Source organism: Mastigoproctus giganteus, chromosome 1 (genome assembly GCF_048544385.1).
Source record: "Mastigoproctus giganteus isolate SK-2022 chromosome 1, ASM4854438v1, whole genome shotgun sequence".
NCBI lineage: Eukaryota > Metazoa > Arthropoda > Arachnida > Uropygi > Thelyphonidae > Mastigoproctus > Mastigoproctus giganteus.
This window is the reverse complement of record NC_143575.1, coordinates 186,893,190-186,913,706: the sequence shown is the minus strand read 5'-3', so window position 1 is coordinate 186,913,706 and position 20,517 is coordinate 186,893,190. Positions and strand designations below refer to the sequence as shown.

At 36.4% G+C, this 20,517-nt stretch overlaps 1 protein-coding gene across 1 annotated transcript in view; it reads right to left on the bottom strand.

Moving 5' to 3' along the window:
- LOC150091371 (zinc finger C4H2 domain-containing protein) overlaps positions 1 to 20,517 on the bottom strand; it is a 100,430-nt gene that overhangs the window by 53,305 nt on the left and 26,608 nt on the right. The window contains exon 2 of the mRNA XM_090383509.1: positions 17,669 to 17,840. Within this exon, the coding sequence (XP_090239635.1) occupies positions 17,669 to 17,840 (172 nt within the window). The remainder of the gene's footprint in view (positions 1 to 17,668; positions 17,841 to 20,517) is intronic.

The following is a 20,517-nucleotide window of genomic DNA, read 5'->3' as shown; positions in this document are numbered from 1 at the left end:
TAATAGCTGTGCACTGTGAATTAAGAGTAGTTGATCATTTGAGTGAGCTTTGTAAATTTTGTTTTTCAGACAGAGGAAATTTAAGAACTTCAAACTGCAAAGAACAAAATGTACTTCAATAATATGTAATGCTAAAGCACCACATGTAAGAAAATTTTTACTAATTTGTCTGTTGTCTTATAATTTCCAGGGACTCACATCTGGTGAGTATGGGCTTGGCACACCCAGGGTTCTGAGCTGGATATCATTATTCTTCTTTTTATTGGTGATTTCCTTCTACTGCTCTCTCTCTCTCTCTCTCTCTCTCTCTCTCTCTCTCTCAGGATTACTCAATTTTTTTTTCTTTTCCGCCTGGTGCAGCATAAGCCTCAGGCTTCCTTGCATCATATGGCTAATAATAATAATAATTTCTTTTTAGAATGAAAAAAAAAAAAAAAATTTTTTTTAAAATACAATTCCGAAATTGTCTTCTTTCTTCACCGGAAGCAACGTGAGCTCTTCTATTTCTACATCAATGGATACAACAGTATCAGCATCATCATCTTTTACAGCACAAACTACAGATATAGATGTAAATAACCAAACAAACACTAATGAACTATAACTATTATAAAATTTAGTTACGAACAATATCCAAGTGACATCGCTAATCACCAGATATAATAACAACAAATGTGAAGACATTTATTTTACATCATGGATCTTGTAGACCTAATGGCCAGTTCACAAAAAATCACAGCAAGAGGTCATTTTCAGAAAGGTATTACAAAACAATAAACAAATCGGGTCTTAAAATGAACAGAATTCGGTTGTGTTACTTCCCAAAATTGGACACAGTGTATTGTGCAGTTGAAAGAAGTAGTATATCTTCATACTACGAAAGTGGAAGCTTTTACCACTTCTCTGTCATTATTATTATTATTATTATTATTATTATTATTATTATTACTAGCCATATAGTGCAAGGAAGCCTGAGGCTTATGTTGCACCAGCTAAAAAAAAAATTTCTGAGTTACCCTAAGAGAGAGAGAGAGAGTCAAAAGTAGAAGGGAATCACCAAGAAAGAGAAGAATGATGATATCCAGCTCAGGACCCTGCGTGTGCCAAGCCCATACCAGATTTGAGCCCCTGGGGTTCAACAGCAAGTATAACAAACATAACTGGACATGCCTACAATGTTATATAGTTTGATGTTGATCGCCAAGTGATGCGGTAAAAATTTAATTTCATTGACATAACATTGACATAGGGGAGAGGTTGATTGGGAGTTTTGTGTTTAACACATTCAGTGAATTGTGTTGACGAAACCATACAATCTAATTATAAAATTCTCCAAAATGAAGCTTTAGTTATTGAATGGTTTCATCAACACACGTCATTGAACAAGTTAAACACAACTCCCAATCAACTGAAGACGAATATCGAAAGTTACTCGTGCACAACAAGTACTGGCTTTTTATTAATAATTAATCCATTCAAGGTTATCCCCACCTTTACAATTTTAATTGACAACCATGGAATGGAATGTACATTCCCTACTTACATGCATATTTTAATGGATTTAAATTAATTTTATGGTTAATTTTTTTAAATTTAAATTGAACCACGACTTCAGTAATGATTTAGTACATGTAAGTCTCTCACTCTTATTAACTATGTATCTTCTATAAATCATTACATCCAAGTGGATCCATCAAGAGGTGAGTGCTGAAAATTAAATGGTGCTACTTTAATATATGAGTTTAATTGTCAAAATTTATACAATATAATAATTCAAGACAAAATACAGTCAGTTTTTCCAAATGCTGAAACTACATTTTGAATTTTTGTTACTTGGATGATGATAACTGCTCTGGAGAAAGATCATTTAGCAGGCTTAAGAGGGTAAAAAATGAATGTCATACAACCATGCTTCAAAACAAACCCTCTTCCTTGAGCATCTTATATAAAAAGTGACAAGCTTAGAAGCTTATCATTTGAAGATATTGTTTCACATTTCGCCATAATGAAATCACGGAAGCAAATATTTTAAATAATTTGAATCAATAATTTTTTGTTGTTAATAAAATTATTTATTAATCATTAAATAAAAAATTATTTTATTTATCTGTTACAAGCAAAAAATTGCTTTATTTTATTTTTTTTAGCAAAAATGATGAAAATAATGTCTTTTGTTTTATTATTTTATTAATTTGATTGATATTGTTACCGTTACCAATGTCAAAAATATCTGTTATTTTTTAACAGTTAATAAAAATGTATGTAGCATTTATATGCACCCTTTAATGAGCATGAAATGCTATTAAACCTAAAATTTACTCAGTGGGGGGGGGCCTCTTAAAAGTTATAGCTTAGTAGCCACAACAGCCTTAAATCTGGTCCCGGGTCCAACTGTGTATACATATATATATATATATATGTATATATAATAAAAATTTCTATAATAATTTTTAACAATGCTAGAGAATATCATTATAAGAAAAAAGAAGATAAAAACAGAGTATTGGTGGCCAGTACAAACACTACAAAGATATTATGGTGAAGATCACTAATTCTTAAGTTGTGAACATTGAGCACTGGCTTCTTGTCTTAATGTCAGCCACTTAATAAAGAGGAAACAATATCATGATTAGATTGAAACAGCATTTCAGGCCTGTGTAGCTTAAGAACTCATCTCAGTCTATAGGAACAGTTTTGCTGAGAAGCAAATACTGTACTTAAACCTAATGCAAATTTAAGGGCACAGTTATTTCCAGGAACCCACTGTTTTGTTTGACTGTTCCATGGAAATGGTTATCTTCCTCTTGTTCTAGGGCTGACAATTGTATTTCAGAAATAAAAAAAAAAAAAAAAAAGGGGACAACAGCTGGAATTGGTGTTACATCTGATAAGGTAGCTATTCTTATTTTGCCTTTTCATCACACAACTTGACTCTTCATAACCATAGTAATAACAACACCCATAGCAATATCCAGCTGAAGTGTTAAATCTTTTTAACAATGCTAGAGAACAATGCTAGATAAGAAAAAGGAAGAGAAAAACAGTGTTGGTGGCCAGTACAAACACTAAAAAGATATTATGGCAGTTTATGGAAAACAATATGTGCTTATGCACTTTATAAAATGCATTTATTAGGTATTTATAGGTACAGTGATGTAATATGCATGAACAGCATGGCTCTTCATATGGCTGTTTAACAGAACAAGGACTAACTAAGGCCATGATGTCCTTATCCAGAGATTTCTACAGTTGAAAAAGTCAGTCAGATTTGCATCATTTCCTATTACATGTTCTAGCATCAATGGCTTCTCTTAAGTTCGTTAAGAGATTGAAGAGTTGCTGCCTTATTATTGCAATGAATGCAGTCAACAAGGATGTATTTAACTGAAACCTGCATATTGCAATGCATGTGGGGGGGGGGGGTATGCATCCTGAGATACCAGAATGTCCTGGAATACAGTAGAATGTTACAGTCTTGCTTTTCATTCTAAAATGCATAATATAGGCTTGAATTTGTTTCATCATAGGATATGTAGAGAAGTGCTGTTTTTCTGCTGATATCTCATCACAGTCAGTATATGTATATTAATATCTGGAACATGTTAATATATTAACATGTTCCAATGCTAGCAAAATGGCATACAGTTCACCAGTATAAATACTATATTCTATTGGCAGGGAGTTAGCAGTATACAATGTACAACACACTACTATTGTTGTACCCAAGGCAGTATCTGTTAAAACCATCAGTGTAAATTTGATAAAATATCAAGGCAAATACAACTGTTTATCAGATCTACTCTAGTAAAACTGTAACAATGGTGGATCAAAAGGTATTACTGAGCGGGATGTGACAGCAGACTCCAAACTTTAGCAGCATACCCGAGCAGTAGTATTTTCCTCCTGAGATGTAGCAAGGTTCATCTACTTCTATGTAAAGGCCCTGGATTGGAATGTTCAAAAAATTCCCAAAGAACTTCTCAAGGCACATGGTATTCAATTTTATAAGAATACTTTTCTAGCAGAATCATAAACAATGTAGAAGGGTGCAATGATCAGCGCCCAATGTTGCAGAAATACTTTTAAGAAGTTTAATTTTTTTAAACACAAGGTACATAAATGTGTTCTGTAAAGGTGAACTTGCTAACTATTAGGCCTAGAAACTAAACAGTTAGTTACTGGGATTAGATAAGTTTTTCAACCATTGTCCAGATTCAGAATGCATGCTACACTTCTCACAGAAGTGGATAGCTGGAATTCTGTTCCAAGAGGCAATAACCATTATGTGCCATCCAGCACATTTTTTTTTTTTATTGAAGTCTAAAATTGCCTTTCAACAAAGTGCATATTCTGTGAATGACATTATCTTCATCTGCATGTAGATATGTTTTAATGGTATTTGAGATATTATCTTGTATCAATGTTCATTTGAATAGAAAAAGAAGTGGCTGTAGTGGAGGGTATATGCCATATACCTCTCTGGATATTTTTTAGGCGAATAGTGTATACCTTCTGGATTTATATTAATACAGTGTGTATATATATATATATTAATATAAAGATGTAAATATGAGTTGCACGGAAAGCCAAAAATGCAAAAAGGAATAATAGCCAAAACATAAAAGAAATATTTTAAAGGAAGTGACCTGTAAAATAAATAAATAAATAAAATTGACCTGTAAAATAAAATAACGGTAGCTGGCATCAGACAACGGTAGATAAATTTAGCCATAGTTCAAAAAAAGGTGAAATAGAACAAAAATAGAATTAAATCCAATGTCAGCAAAAATAAAAGTTGATACATAATCATGTTTTTCATCAGGGGACTACACCTGACCATGTATCAAAGGACTGTGTTTATATATATATATGTATATATATACTGTATATAAATATACACACAGGTATAGTCTGGAATTCAATTAATCAGCACAGTATACTCTCTGCATACATGACATTCACAGAGTATACCTTCTGCTAATTTTACGACTACAGCCGTGGGTATAACCCTTGCAGAATGCCTTCTTCTTGAATATATGATTGAGATAGTACATTTCTGTGTCATATCTGGAAGGTCCTAAAATGCAAACACTTTATATGAGGCGGCACATTGTCCCTGTTGACATAAGGTGATCTTGTAGCATACTGAATTTCTATGTGATTTTAAAAGCTTTTTTTGATGCACAATAACTTCTTTTTTGATAAATGCATTATGGATGTTTGACTCTGCTTTAATCATCACGTCAAGTGTACATCTATTTTGCCTACATACACACTGATTTTTCATAAATGACGGGTCTAATATTTTTCATAAATGACAGGTAGGTGATATCAGTCAGCAATGTAGGGCTGATTGATCTTTACTGGTTTCAAGAAAGCTCAGACAAAGGAATGTTGTCATGTTTGTGGATGTGACTTTTCTAATAGGATCTGATTATAAAAAATCAACAGTGAATTTAAAGCAATTTCATTTAAATATTTTAACATATTATATATTCTTTCTGGACACTCTGGACTTGCAGCACTGATGGATGCAATAGTTAAAAACGAAGAATTATTGTGAATGGTTATCAGTCTTTGGCTATAATCAATAGATAAATTAGTGTTAAAATTTATTTTATATTGCTCAGCTATCATTTTGATATTAATATCAGCAACTATCCAACCCTCTAATTTTTGTCTGGTTCCTTCTTAAATTTATTCAAACTACCCACTTCCACACCACCACATAGAAGTTTGCTCCAACAATCAATTCCTGCTGACTGAAAGCAAATTTCAACACATTATTCTGCAACTACCCTTCCTTAATTTAAATTCATGCCCACTCAGGTGTGTTACTGAGGAAGGAAGTCATCAGCATTTAGCTTACTCAGTCCATTCAAAGCCTTAAACGACTCAATCAGATCTCCTTGTGGGTGCTTAAAGTTTCCAGATGCAATTTGCAGAACTGAAGCCTTTCCTGGTAAATGTACCCTTTTGTTCCCCACCCTAATCTTGTTCTTCTCTGCATTCATTCCAACAGGTCAACATCCTTTGTAAAATGAGGCCTCCAAACCTGTAAGCAGTACTCAAGATATGGCCTAATCATCATCTTATGGAATAATCATCTTATTTTTCCTGCAGGCAAAATTCCTGTATATCATTTATAAAATGCTATGAGATGCCTTAGCAGCCTATCTGCACTGCCGATGCATTATAGAATGTTTCTACAAGAGCTGGCGCACTGTGGCCATAGTTGCCGATGTGCCTAATAAATCCCCAAAACAAACAAACAACTAATCTGCAAGAGCATTTGCAGAAGATAGAAGTTAGCCTTAATACTACTTAGAATGCCTGTGTTGTTTAGTCTCTGTTAGGATTTCTGATTAACCATTTTGGGCGATTTTGTTGCATTTTCAAGACACCTTCGAATAATTAAAGGAAAGGGCCTGCTCAGGCTCATGAGTGCATAACCAAGAAATCTGGTGGTTCTACTCATTTGTGTCATTTTTTAATCTCTTTTGGGTAAGAGGTTAAGATCAATATGATGGAAGTCATTCCACTGAGAGATCAGTGGCTCCAACATTGGATAGTCTGTTGTGTCCATTTAGTGTTCCTTTCAGCCCTTGGGATTAATTTTATCACACCGGTTTCAGGGTCCTGACACAGGGAGGTAGGATCAGTGCTGCTAGAGTAACTAAGTAGTAAGATTAGTTTGTTAGAGAAAGGAAAAACAGAGAAAAGTAGTTTTCTAGGACTGGCTTACAGTTCATAAAGCAAAATCTTTTTTTGATGAAAATGGGAGAAAAAATTCAAAAACTAAATAAGAACAAGGCAGAATGCGCTGGTACCGAACGAACTAGTAGTTGTTGGTGACTCTATTGTCAGGGAAACGGGGAACATGCTTTGTAAAAAAGATAGGTGGAACAGGACCAGGGTATGTCTGCCAGGGGCAAAGGTTGATGACATTGTAGAGCGAATATCATCTTTTAAGGGCACAAAAGGTGATATAGTTGTACACATTGGCACTAATAATATTAAGAGTAGGAGACCGGCAGAATTACTTAACAAGTACAGGTCACTGCTGAACAAAAGCCGAGAATTAGGGTTGAATTTGAAAGTATCTGCAATTCTGCCCAGACACGATAGGAGGGAGTATATGATGAGAGCCTTGTCAATCAATTCGGCCCTGGAAAGATTGTGCAAGGCTCAAGGGGTAGAATTTTTTTCAGCCTGGACTGTACTTGTTAACAGGAGAGATTGCTTCTACAGGGATGGGATACACTTAAAAAGAAAGGGTGCAAGAATATTTGCTGATGCTATCGAGGCAGAGTTAGGTGGGTCGGAAAACTGCTAGCTTGGGGGGAGACAAAGACCAATAGATTGACAGTAGCCACTGGCAGAGGTGAAAGAGATTCTTGCACTGCTTCTATTAGAATGAGCAGAAGCCTGAAAAACAAGATGCATGGTATTTCAGAGACTGCTGGGAGCCATTGTGGTACAAGTAAACACATGGGTTGTGTTAGGGTAGCTAAGAATAGAAACAGGTGCAGGTATACTTGTGTGTACACCAATGCTAGGAGTTTAGTAAATAAATTTGATGAATTTGAGGTATTGCTCAAAACATCAAAGGCAGATATTGTTGGGATATCAGAGACGTGGTGTCACACAGATATAAGGGATGCAGAACTGCAATTTGGGGAGTACAACGTCTACAGAAAGGATAGACAGGATAGGAAGGGGGGAGGGGTTATGCTATTAGTTAAGAAACACATAAAAACCAAGGAAGTGAAGCCAGTCGACATCGCTGGACAGTGCAGTGTTGAGTCAGTTTGGTGTGACATAAGCATTGGGAGATCAAAATTGAGAGTAGGAGTGTGCTATAGGCCTAATGACTCTGATGAGTATAATAAGGAACTGTACAGGGAAATAGAGTGGGCCAGTAAATCAGAGAGTCTTATAATGGGAGATTTTAATTTCCCAGATATTGACTGGAATTTGGGGGCTGGTTACTCACACACTAGCAGGGCTTTTGTGGATTTATTGGATGATTGTTTTCTACATCGGCATGTTCGGGAGGCAACTAGAGGGAGTAATACTCTTGATTTGATTATCAGCAGTGATTCTTCATGCATTAAGAATCTGCAGATAAATGAACCACTAGGTGACAGTGATCACAGTGTGCTGAAGTGGGATTTACTCAAAGAGGTAACTACCATTAGGGGTAAAGGGAAGGGTTATTGCTTCCGTAAAGGCGACTACGATGGACTGAGACAGTATTTAAATTCTATACAGTGGGACCAACTGATGATGTTACCAACAGCAAATTCAAAATGGGAAGCATTCAAAGAACTTATCTTGGAAGCTACTAGGCTTTACATACCAACTAAGAAATATTGTTCAAGGTTTAGGCCAAAATGGATGTCAGATGAACTAATGAGGCATATGGCAGAGAAGAAAAATGCATGGGATACTTACAAATTAACACATGACACAGAAGCCTATGATAGATACAAGTTGATATGCAACCAAGTTACAAAGGAGGTTAGGCAGGCGAAGGCAGATTACGAGAAATCCTTGGCAAGGGATGCAAAGAAAAACAGCAAAGAGTTCTTTACTTATGTAAACTCTAGAAGGAAGGGGATGAATCAGATTGGTCCACTTGATATTGATGGGTCAACTGTTGATGATCCTGCTGAGGTAGCTAACAAACTAAATGAATATTTTGCATCGACATTCACACATGAGGAGTTATTCAGCAAGGGGAATGCCAGAGGTGTATTCAACTCTAACAGTAAGCTACAGAATCTTGAAATAACTAGGAGTAAAGTGGAGGAGAAACTGTTGAAGATAAACACAAGAAAGGCACCCGGGGTGGATGGGATCTATCCAGTTATATTAAAGGAGGCAGCAAAGGAAGTAAGCAAACCCTTAGCCATAATTATGAGAGCTTCCTTGGACTCAGGGGAGGTACCCATCGACTGGAAATGTGCAAATGTGACCCCAATTCACAAAGGAGGATCAAAGGCTGACACAAGTAATTATAGACCTGTGAGCTTAACTTCTGTTCCAGGAAAATTAATGGAGGCACTGGTTAAAGAAGTACTGCAGGATCATTTAGACAAGACTTCAGTTATAGCTCAGACACAGCATGGTTTTGTTAAGGGGAAGTCTTGCCTGACCAACTTGATTGGATACTATGATGCAGTCACAAAAGAACTGGATGCAGGGAATAACTTTTATATTATATACTTGGATCTTAGAAAGGCTTTTGATACTGTTGCACATGGAAGACTGCTACACAAATTGGAGCAGTGTGACATTGGAGGCAAATTGCTGCTATGGATAAAGGGGTGGTTGAGGGGGAGAAGACAGAGAGTGGTAATCAATGGTCACTGCTCATCGTGGACTAATGTTATTAGTGGAGTCCCTCAGGGCTCAGTGTTGGGTCCATTATTGTTTTCTGTATTTATAAATGATATTGATGATGGTATATCAAGCTTAATGTCCAAGTTTGCGGACGATACAAAGGTTGGCAGGGTTTTCAAGGACACTACTGACACTATGCTGCTGCAACAGGATCTGGAAAGGTTGAACAGATGGGCTGAGAGGTGGCAAATGAAGTTTAACATTGACAAATGTAAAGTACTACACATGGGAAACAGCAACCCCAGAGCAACGTATCAACTCTGTGGTAATACACTGACAGTGGTAGAGAATGAAAGGGACTTGGGGGTGGTTGTGCAGGCAGATATGAAGTTCTCTGAGCAGTGCAGACGGGCTGCAAGAGTAGCTCATGGAGTATTGTCAATGATATACAGGAATTTTTCCAGCAGGGATAAGGAGGTGATTATTCCATTGTATAAGGCAATGGTCAGGCCACACCTAGAGTACTGTATACAGATCTGGAGGCCTCATTTCAAGAAGGATGTAGAGCTGCTGGAACGAGTACAGAGAAGGGCAACAAGATTAGTGAATGGAACAAAGGGGTGCTCTTACGAAGAAAGGCTTAAGTTTTGCAAATTACAGTGTCTGGAGACTAGGCACCAGCGAGGTGATCTGATAGAGGTGTATAAAGCCTTGAATGGTTTAAGCATGCTCAATGCTGATGGGATTCTTCCTCTAGCTCAGAAAAATCACCTGAGAGGGCATAAATTCAAATTGAGGAAAGACAGATGTAGGATAGACGTGCGGAAATTTGCCTTTAGCCAGCAGGTGCTTGGTTGGTGGAACAGACTTCCATCCCTTGTGGTGGAGGTTGATAGCCTAAATAAGTTTAAGGCTCAGCTGGACAGGTATTTTGAACGAACAGAGGGGTGAAGTGGAAGTGGGTTTTTTTTTTTTTTTTTTTGGCTGATGCTGCATAAGCTTGCTTTCTTGCATCAAATGCCTCTGCTAATGCTAACTGTTGCTTCAAGAAGGAATGCTTTATAAGTGGCACAAAGAATCATTTGGCTTCTGGAGCTCAAAGAGCACAGAAGAAATAATTTTAATTGCCTTACTAATTTAAGTTGGGTATGAGAGTACACGTGAACAGGTGAAGTTTTTACGGCTCCAGCTAATAGAAGTTTTTTTAAATTTTTGCTTTTTTATTGACTTAAATTGGCATATTAATTTATTTTCTAGAGTTGCTTTATATTCCTAGTAACAATACTTTAGTTTAATTTGAACTTAGATAGAGATTTTGTAGGTTATTACTTAGTATCGGTAAGGGTATCTAATCCCCATGTTGGACAAGTTTTGCAGCTCCCTCGAACGCTAAGTTTTTAATTATATTTAGCCGGTTTATTGACTTAACTGTTAGATTAAATTATTTTCTATAAGTAGCTTATAGACCTAGTCAAGCTCTGCAGTTTATTTTGTATTTAGATAGAACGATTTTGAAGGTAATTAATACTTCATGTTGTAGATGTACCGTTCGTAACTTGCCGCCATTGTTATATAATACAACATGTACCCCAAACTAGATAACGTAAGGTTTAACGGAAAACTAGATAGCGAGTATAGTAGCATAAATTAATCAGTAAAATTTACTAATCTTATTAAATTTCATTGTCAATTAATTGTACTTTTTTAACTGAATACATATAACAACCTAGTTTTTACAAACGTAACATTATAAATTCATACATATAACTTGACAGGAGATAAGAAAGTCATATAACATAACTCAGAGATAATATTCGATACTGAAATACATATATAGTGTTATAACTGCATTGGGATATAAGTTTAGGGTTATATTTTGTACTGGAATTTTATTTGAAATTGAATAGAAATCATGACTCAGACCAGAGCAGCAAAGCAAAAGGCTCAAACTAATGGGAGTGCTGTGGTTCAGGGGAGAACTGAGGGGGGCGGTCGTCCTCTGAATCACAGCCTTTTGAAATGCACTGCTTGTTTGATGTTTGTGGAGCTACCAGGAATGGGACGTGATACTGCCAAGGGGAATGTTTTTGTGTGTATGTGCAATGTAAGGAGTGTGAGGAAATCAGGTGCCAACTCAGAATTGTTATGGGCCTATATGAGAGCTTGAATGACAGGGTGGATGTCCTCGAAGGATTTAAATTGACGGGCCCATCAAGCTCTCAGCTGCCCACATCAATACCAGAGCTTGCACTTGAACATCACTCAACACAGCGCAACCCCCAAGGCAGAATGCACTGGTCCCAAAGGAACTAGTCGTTGGTGGCTCTATTGTATGTCTGCCAGGGGCAAAGGTTGATGATGTTGTAGAGCATATATCATCCTTTAAGGGCGCAAAGGATAATATTGTTGTACATGTTGGCACTAATGATATTAAGAGTAGGAGATCGGCGGAATGACTTAACAAGTACAGATCAATGCTGAAAAAAAGCCATGAGTTAGGGTTGAAACTGAAAGTGTCTGCAATTCTGCCCAGACACGATAGGAGGGAGTATCTGATGAGAGACGTGTCGATCAATTCGGCCCTGGAGAGATTGTGCAAGGTTCAAGGGGTAGTATTTTTCTCAGCCTGGTCTGTGCTTGTTAACAGGAGAGACTGCTTCTATCCCAAAACTGCTAGCTTGGGGATACACGGACTAATAGATTAACAGCAGCCGCTGGCAGAGGTAAAAGTGATTCTTGCACTACTTCTATCGAAATGCAATTGAGCAGCAGCCTGGAAAGCAAGGCAATGGAGATTTCCAGGACTGCTGGGAGTCATAGTGGAACAAGTAAATACATGGGCTGTGTTAGGGTAACTAAGAGTAGAAACAGGTGCATGTATACTTGTGCATACACCAATGCTAGGAGTATAGTTAATAAATTTGATGAGCTTGAAGCGCTAGTCAAGATATCAAAGGCAGATATTGTTGGGATATCAGAAAAGGGTTTTTGCTTTCGCAAAGGTGACTACGGTGGTCTGAGACAATATTTAAATTCTATACAGTGGAACCAATTGATCATGTTACCAACAGCAAATTCAAAATGGGAAGCATTCAAAGAAATAATCTTGGAAGCTACTAGGCTTTTCATACCAACTAAGAAATATTTCAAGATTTCGGCCTAAATGGATGTTAGATGAAATAGTTAGACATGTGGCAGAGAAGAAAACTGCATGGGATACATATAAATTAGCAGGTGACACAGAAGCCTATGATAGATATAAGCTGGTCTGGCAAACCAAGTCACAATGGAGGTTAGGCAGGCAAAGGCAGATTTACAAGAAATCTTTGGCAAAGGATGCAAAGAAAAACAGCAAAGTTTCTTTAATTGTGTAAACTCTAGAAGGAAGGGGATGAATCAGATTGGTCCACTTGATATTGATGGTTTGACTGTTGATGATCCTGCTCAGGTAGCTAACAAACTAAATGAATATTTTGCATCTATATTCACACATGAGGAGTTATTCAGGGAGGGAAATGCCAGAGATGTATTAAACTCTGGCAATAAGCTAGATAATCTTATAATAACTGAAAGTAAAGTGGAGGAGAAATTGTTGAATATAATTGTTGAACATAAGAAAGGCACCTGGGGTGGATGGAATTTATCCAGTTATATTAAAAGGAGGCAGCAAAGGAAGTAAGCAAACCCTTAGCCATAATTATGACAGCTTCCTTGGACTCAGGGGAGGTACCCATGGACTGGAAATGTGCAAATGTGACCCCAATCCACAAAGGAGGATCAAAGGGAGACACAGGTAATTACAGACCTAAGTTTAACTTCTGTTCCAGGGAAATTAATGGAGGCACTGGTTAAAGAAGTGCTACAGGATCATCTAGACAAGACTTCAGTTACAGCTTGGACACAGCATGGTTTTGTTAAGGGGAAGTCTTGTCTGACCAATTTGATTGGATACTATGATGTAGTCACAAAAGAACTGGATGCAAAGAATAATTTTGATATCGTATATTTGGATCTTAGAAAGGCTTTTGATACTGTTGCACATGGAAGACTGCTGCACAAATTGGAGCAGTGTGGCATTGGAGGCAAATTGCTGTTATGGATAAAGGGATAGTCGAGTGGGAGAAGACAGAGTGGTAATCAACGGACACTGCTCTTCGTGGACTAATGTTATTAGTGGAGTCGCCAAGGGTTCAGTGTTGGGTCCATTGTTGTTTTCTGTATTCATTAACGATATTGATGATGGTATATCAGGCTTAATGTCCAAATTTGCAGACGATATGAAAGTTGGCAGGGTTGTTAATGACACTAGTGACAGTACGCTGCTGCAACAGGCTCTAGAAAAGTTGATTAGATGGGCTGAGAGGTGGCAACTGAAGTTTAATATTGACAAATGTAAAGTACTGTATGTGGGAAGCAGTAACCCCAGAGTAACGTATCAACTGTGTGGTACTACACTGACAGAGGTAGAGAGTGAAAAGGACCTGGGGGTAATTGTGCAGGCAGATATGAAGTTTTCTGAGCAGTGCAGATAGTCTGCAAGAGTAGCTCATGGTGTCTTGTCAATGATATACAGCAATTTTTCTAGAAGATTAAGTTCTTGCATCAGGGATAAGGAAGTGATTATCCCTTTGTATAAGGCAATGGTCATGCCACACCTTGAGTAATGTATACAGGTCTGGAGGCCTCATTTTAAGCAGGATGTAGAGCTGTTGGAATGAGTACAGAGAAGGGCAACAAGATTAGTGAATGGCACAAAAGGTTGCTCTTATGAAGAAATGCTTAAGTTTTGCAAATTACAGTGTCTGAAGACTAGGCACTTGAGGTGTATAAAGTCTTGAATGGTTTGAGCATGCTCAATACTGATGGGATTCTTCCTCTTGCTCAGAATAGTCACCTGAGAGGGCATAAATTCAAATGAAGGAAAGACAGTTGTAGGATAGAGGTGCTGAAGTTTGCCTTTAGTCAGTGGGTGGTTGATTGCTGGAACAAAACTTTCAACTGTCATCATAGAAGTTGATAGCTTAAACAGATTCAAGGCAGAACTAAACAAACGTTTGGAGTGGGTGGATGAGTGAAATGAGAAGGGGGTGTGTGTGTGTTTTTTTGGCTGATGCTATATAAGCTTGCTTTCTTGCATCATGTGCCCTTGCTAATGCTAAATTATCCTATGCTGTTTACATGTTTGGTATTATATTTTGTAGAATGCGCAAAAAAAAAAAAAAAAAAAAAAAAAGACTTCATTACTTGGACTATATTGTTTCAGATGATTTTGCAAATCTCGCCAATGAAACTTCAATGAGGAAACATTACTGGGAGGGAAAAGAGCTATGGAACATTAAAAACTGTTCTTTTCACAGCTGATGCTGTATAAGCTTGCTTTCTTGCATCATATGTCACTACTACAGCTAATGCTAAAAAAAATAAAAACTGGAGAAATGAATGAAATAGGTTAATGTGGAACATTTTTAAAATAGCATCCATTTCTTCTTCATATTTTTAGAAAAGAAATTATGGAACTTTTTCTCATGCTACTAGAAAAACCATCAAGATAAGTATACCATCAACTTAATTCAAAGGCAAAGTGGAATTAGCAGAACAGGGTTAATATTGTATAAATACAGAAAGTATCACATAAACCAAAAGGATGAATACATTGTGAGCTGCAGCTGAACAATATTTATGAAACAGAGTTTGCAAGGGAGTTTAATTGGCTGGCAAGCATTATCCAGTAGAGTTATATGGGCAGAATTTAAGACAAAAAGTTTGGTGATGAAGTTTGTGCATATCTGCACCTATGAATGCATGATTCATCCCCCTTCCCATCACTGATCACGTGCTACGGTGCACCATCACATTCGCTCTTATCCAGTGCAATGGGCAGTTACCACTTGGCATACATGGACTAGTTGTCCCTTTATCCCTGCTCTTCTTGTTTACCACAAGTTGTTAATATAAACTTTACACTTTCACACTTGTAAATATATCATACAGTTTGCAGAAAACCACTCATAAATCAGTTATTTTTATAATTCCTTCCATATATTTTTTTTTGATAGTTAGAATTTTTCCCTTGAAGGAAAATCCAGTCCGGATCATCGGGGTTCTACTGTATATATGGTACGTGAAGGCAAGTTATATCAAGCCACATGACCATGCTAAGGCCAAAAAAAGTGTGAAATATCACAAATATGATGCAAAACCAACACAAAAGAAAAATAAATATAGGACAAACAAAGTAAGGATCAAAAAATGGACGACTGTTGCATCCAATCTCATCAGAGGGCACTGCATACAACGGCCATGAACATTAGCATTAGTAGAGGCATTTGATGCAAGAAAGCAAGCTTATGCAGCATCAGCCAAAAAAAATAATAATAAAATAACCACTTCCACTTCACCCTTCTGTTCGTTCGAAATACCTGTCCAGCTGAGCCTTAAACTTATTTAGGCTATCAACTTACACGACAAGGGATGGAAGTCTGTTCCACCAACCAACCACCCAAACATTATTGCATTTCGAATGAAATGAAAATTACCGCAATGGACAGAAGAAGGCATTCACTGAAATGCCAGCCCACCAAAGCAATAAAATTAAATCACGGAGGCCCTAATGCAGTAACTGTAAAAACACAAAAACTTAAACACTCACTGCTAAAAACTAGACTGCCACCAAAAAGAAAGAAATGAAGTTAATTACAGAAATGAAACATATCATACAGGACTTTTTCTAAAACATATAATTTAGAAAAAGACATATATTTTAGAAAAAGGAAATTGGTTTTGAAGGACAAGCTTGCATAAATCTGACTTCGTTTTGACAGGAAATACAGACAGAAATAATTCTATTTGAAATTTATGTGGTGTTCTCCTTTCTTTAATGCATTTGCTTTCTCACTGCATGTTATAAATGGTCAGTAGAAACCCCAATGTGCTTGGAGCTTGCTGTTCTTATTTATTATTATTTTTTTGGAACAGTTGTTTATACTATTTTCTAGTTAGTTATTGCCATTTTATTACTAATTGGTATTCTGAGTAATTATAAAATGGCAATAACAGGCTCCCAGTTATCGAGAGGGTATTTGAAATTAATTTGCCTAAATAATTGAACCTCTGAATAATCCACAAAATGAAAGAAAAACTAATAAATTTGACAAATATGTAAATTATTTACAACTGCATTCATATCCATAAAAGTACATCAAGAGTTAGAAGAGTGAGAATACAAGACAAAATTTAATAAGAACACATGCTTTTTTGAAAGAGGAAAGCAGCAAAGTTTGCCTTTTTCACCTGACTTCCCTTTATCTTTCCCTTCCCAAAAATGGCACTATTTAAATTTTGAAGCATCACTTTGTCAGTCAGTGAGCTTAGTGTCTCCATGCTATTCTAGGTAGTCAAGCAGAAATTCATTAAAGTTGACATTTTAGTGCCTTTCTCATGTTTACGGATGAGATAAAAACTTTTGTTCAATAGAAGAATGATCGTTTTCTGTTTTAACATGTGGATGCATGTCAACACAAATTTAAAAAAAAGACTGTTAACATTAAAATTAACATTACAACCTCTAATGGATTCTACATATTTCTCTTTATGGTGCAACTTAACCTGACTCAGAATTACATGGGCATTAGAAAACCCTAGTTTTCTAATGCCCATGGAAAATACATTACAAAACCTCCCACTCCTGGATATCAAGGGTCTGCTGCATATTAAATTCCTTTTATTTACCAAATGCAGTGCAAAGCTTTTTTTTCATATTAAGTAATCCTGTATACGTCCATGCCCTTCCATGCTTATATTAGAAATAAGATCATTTCAGTAAATATTACATTTTTCAAGATACAAAGTTATTTTTGAATTTGTGCCAAGGCAGCTACAGCCATATAACATCAGGAATATTGTATCTGTAAACTGTTTTTGAATTCTTTGGTCAGTTTGCCTGCCTCTGGTGGATATAAAAAAAAGGCCTGTATAAATTCCTCTCATCTCAAAGGGAATCAAACCCAGGCCTTTTTCAGTTGGTCTGGGAAAATAGTAATTATTAAATCATCTGATAACTGTTTATAAGAAACAAAATATAGCAAGATGCTTCTTCATTTCAGACATTATTTCATAAATTATAAAAAGTAATAATATATAAAGATGATATAATTTTCACAAAATGATAATTGATTTGCTCAATTCTAATTGAGCAAATATTCCTGCTTTGTTGATCCCACTTACAAACACTTATGTTCAGGTATATTTAAATTCTTAAAATATATTGCAGTGTTAAAAACAAATGAAGGAACAGACTTATACAAATTTAATCTTTTTTTACCACGTTAATATCTGCATGTATTTGTCGAAGTTCCTCCACATGAGCCATTTTTTCTTGCAAGAGAAGATCCATTTCATGCCGATATTCTTGTAAACATTTTTCTTCACTCTCAGTGGACTCTACCTCCTGACGTAATCTTGATTTAAGCTTTTCCAAGTGAATAGTCTTTGCCCTATTTGAAAAAATTAATACCTTTTGCAATACAATATAGTATTATACAATGGTAATTTTGCAAAATATTCTAATGACTTCAGCCCAAATGATTATTATAAAACAGAGTCATTGCAAATATATATATATATATATATATACTTCCTGTATTTCTAGTAGAACTGGAAGTTAAATGGTCATTATTAAATTAATTTAATTTAATAATTTTTAAACTGAAAAATTACAATGGAATTCATGACACTGTACACAAGTAGAAATCAGAGAAAACATTAAACAATTATTAACTTATTTGATAAGTCAATGAACTGAATACTAGTATTATTTTAACAATTGTTTTCTTGGTGTCCTTTCTTCTTAAAACATATCTCAGGGATAAAAATAAACGAAGAAATAGACATATGCAATGTATCATACTTGAAGTAAGGTACTTGAACAGAAGTCAAAAAAGACACCTGGGATGAATGGGGTCTATCCAGTTATATTAAGAGAGGCAGCTAAGGAGGTAAGCAAACCATTAGCCATAATTATGAGAGCATCTTTTTGATTCAGGGGAGGTCCCCACAGGCTGGAGAGGTGCAATTATATCTCCAATTCACAGAGGGGAATCAAAGGGTGACACACAATTACAGGCTTGTTAGCTTAATTTCTCTTCCAGGGAAAATAATGGAGTCACTAGTTAAAGAAGTAACGTAGGACCATCTAGACAGAAGTGCAGTTATACTTCAAACACAATATGTTGTGAAGGGAGAAATCTTGTCTGACCAATTTGATGGGATACTATGGAAATTTAATACTATGGAAGTCAAAGGAAATTAATGCAAAAAAAAAAAAATTTAATATCATATACTTGGATTTCAGGAAAGCCTTTGATATTGTTGCACATAAAAGGATGCTGTATTTAAAGACTAAATGCACAAGGCATAATTCCATATAGGTTTAAATTAACTATATAATATTGGTATAGATAGTTAACCAATTGGTATAGATAGTTAACCATAGTTAACCAATAACTTTAAACTACAATGTAGTGTAAAGGCATCGTTTTAATTATATCTCATATTGTGGCTACCTTCACAACGAGATACCAGGTATTGCACTACTTCAAATAAGTAATGCTTCTTAAGTAGAGAAGACTCTGTAGTTGGTGGGGCCCACTGAGAATAAATAACTGTAGTCTTCTCTACTAGAGAAGTGTTACTTATTCAAAGTAGTGCAATACCTGGTATCTCATCGTGAAAGTAGCCACAATATGAGATATAATTAAAACGATGCCTTTACACTACTTACTACTTTACACTACATATCTCATGGCTATTCCCAACCTCGTGTTGTTTGGCATTACAAGAATGCAAAATGGGATGACCTGCGAGATTTCTTTTCTTCTTTTCCTTGGTCGGATTACTGTTTCAAAACTTCTGATGTCAATGTTTGCTCAGATTGTGTCAGTGAAATTATTCTTGCAGGAATGGAATCCTTTATCCCACACTCCACTTTAAAATCTCATCCTTTATCTAAACCTTGGTTTTCCAATAAATGTGCTAAGGCTGTTCAAGAGAAGAATGTTGCATATCGTAATTGGCTTGTTTCTAATTATTCAGTTTCATTTTCTGCCTACACCAAAGCTCGCAACAATTGTAAAGCAGTTATTAATCAGTCCGAACTAGAGTTTGAACAGGCTAAGAGTAGAAAACTTGCTTCTTGCCCTAATGGTAGCCGAGCATTCTGGTCCCTTGCCAAAGTAAATTAGCCGCAACTTTTGCCCATCTCTGTTCCCACCTCTGTCCAAACCAGATGTTTCTGTTGTCACTTCAGCCAAGGATAAAGCTGACCTGCTAGCATCCCATTTTTCTTCCAACTCATGTATTAATGATCTTGGTAAAACACCTCCCACCATTCCCAACACGCTCCATTCAATGCCCCCTGTGGTCTTCCGTCAAAAGGATGTCAGAAGGATTTTGACAAATCTTGATGCTAAGAAAGCTCCAGGTCCCGATGGTATTTCTCCACTTGTTCTCAAAATCTGTGCCCCTGAACTTCCTCCTATTCTTTGCCGCCTTTTTTCACTTTCTTATTCCAAAGGTGTTTTTCCTTCTGCTTGGAAATTTGCTCATATCCAGCCAGTTCCTAAAAAGGGTGACAAATCCCTCCCATCCAATTATCGTCCCATTGCAATTACTTCTACTCTTTCTAAAGTAATGGAGAAATCAATTAACCGCCAACTCTTAAACTACCTAGAAACCTTCCATCTGATCAACGATCGCCAGTATGGATTCCGTCAGTGTCGATCCACTGGTGATGTTCTGGCTTATGTTACCCATTTATGGACTAATTCAATTGAAAGGTTCGGTGAAACACAAGTAGTTGCTCTTGACATCTCAAAGGCTTTCGATCGTGTTTGGCATAAAGGTCTTCTAAACAAGCTTCCATTTTATGATTTGCCAACTGTTTTTAGTAATTGGTTATCCAGTTTTCTCTCTGATCGCTCACTGAGGGTGATGGTAGATGGCTCTCTGTCTTCTAACTTTTCCACTAATGCTGGTGTCCCCCAAGGTTCAGTTCTTTCCCCGACTCTTTTCCTCTTGTATATTAATGACCTTCTTCCATTGACTGGAAATCCTATCCATAGTTTTGCTGATGAAAGCACATTGCATTCCACTTTCCATTTTGAGAAACCTTGT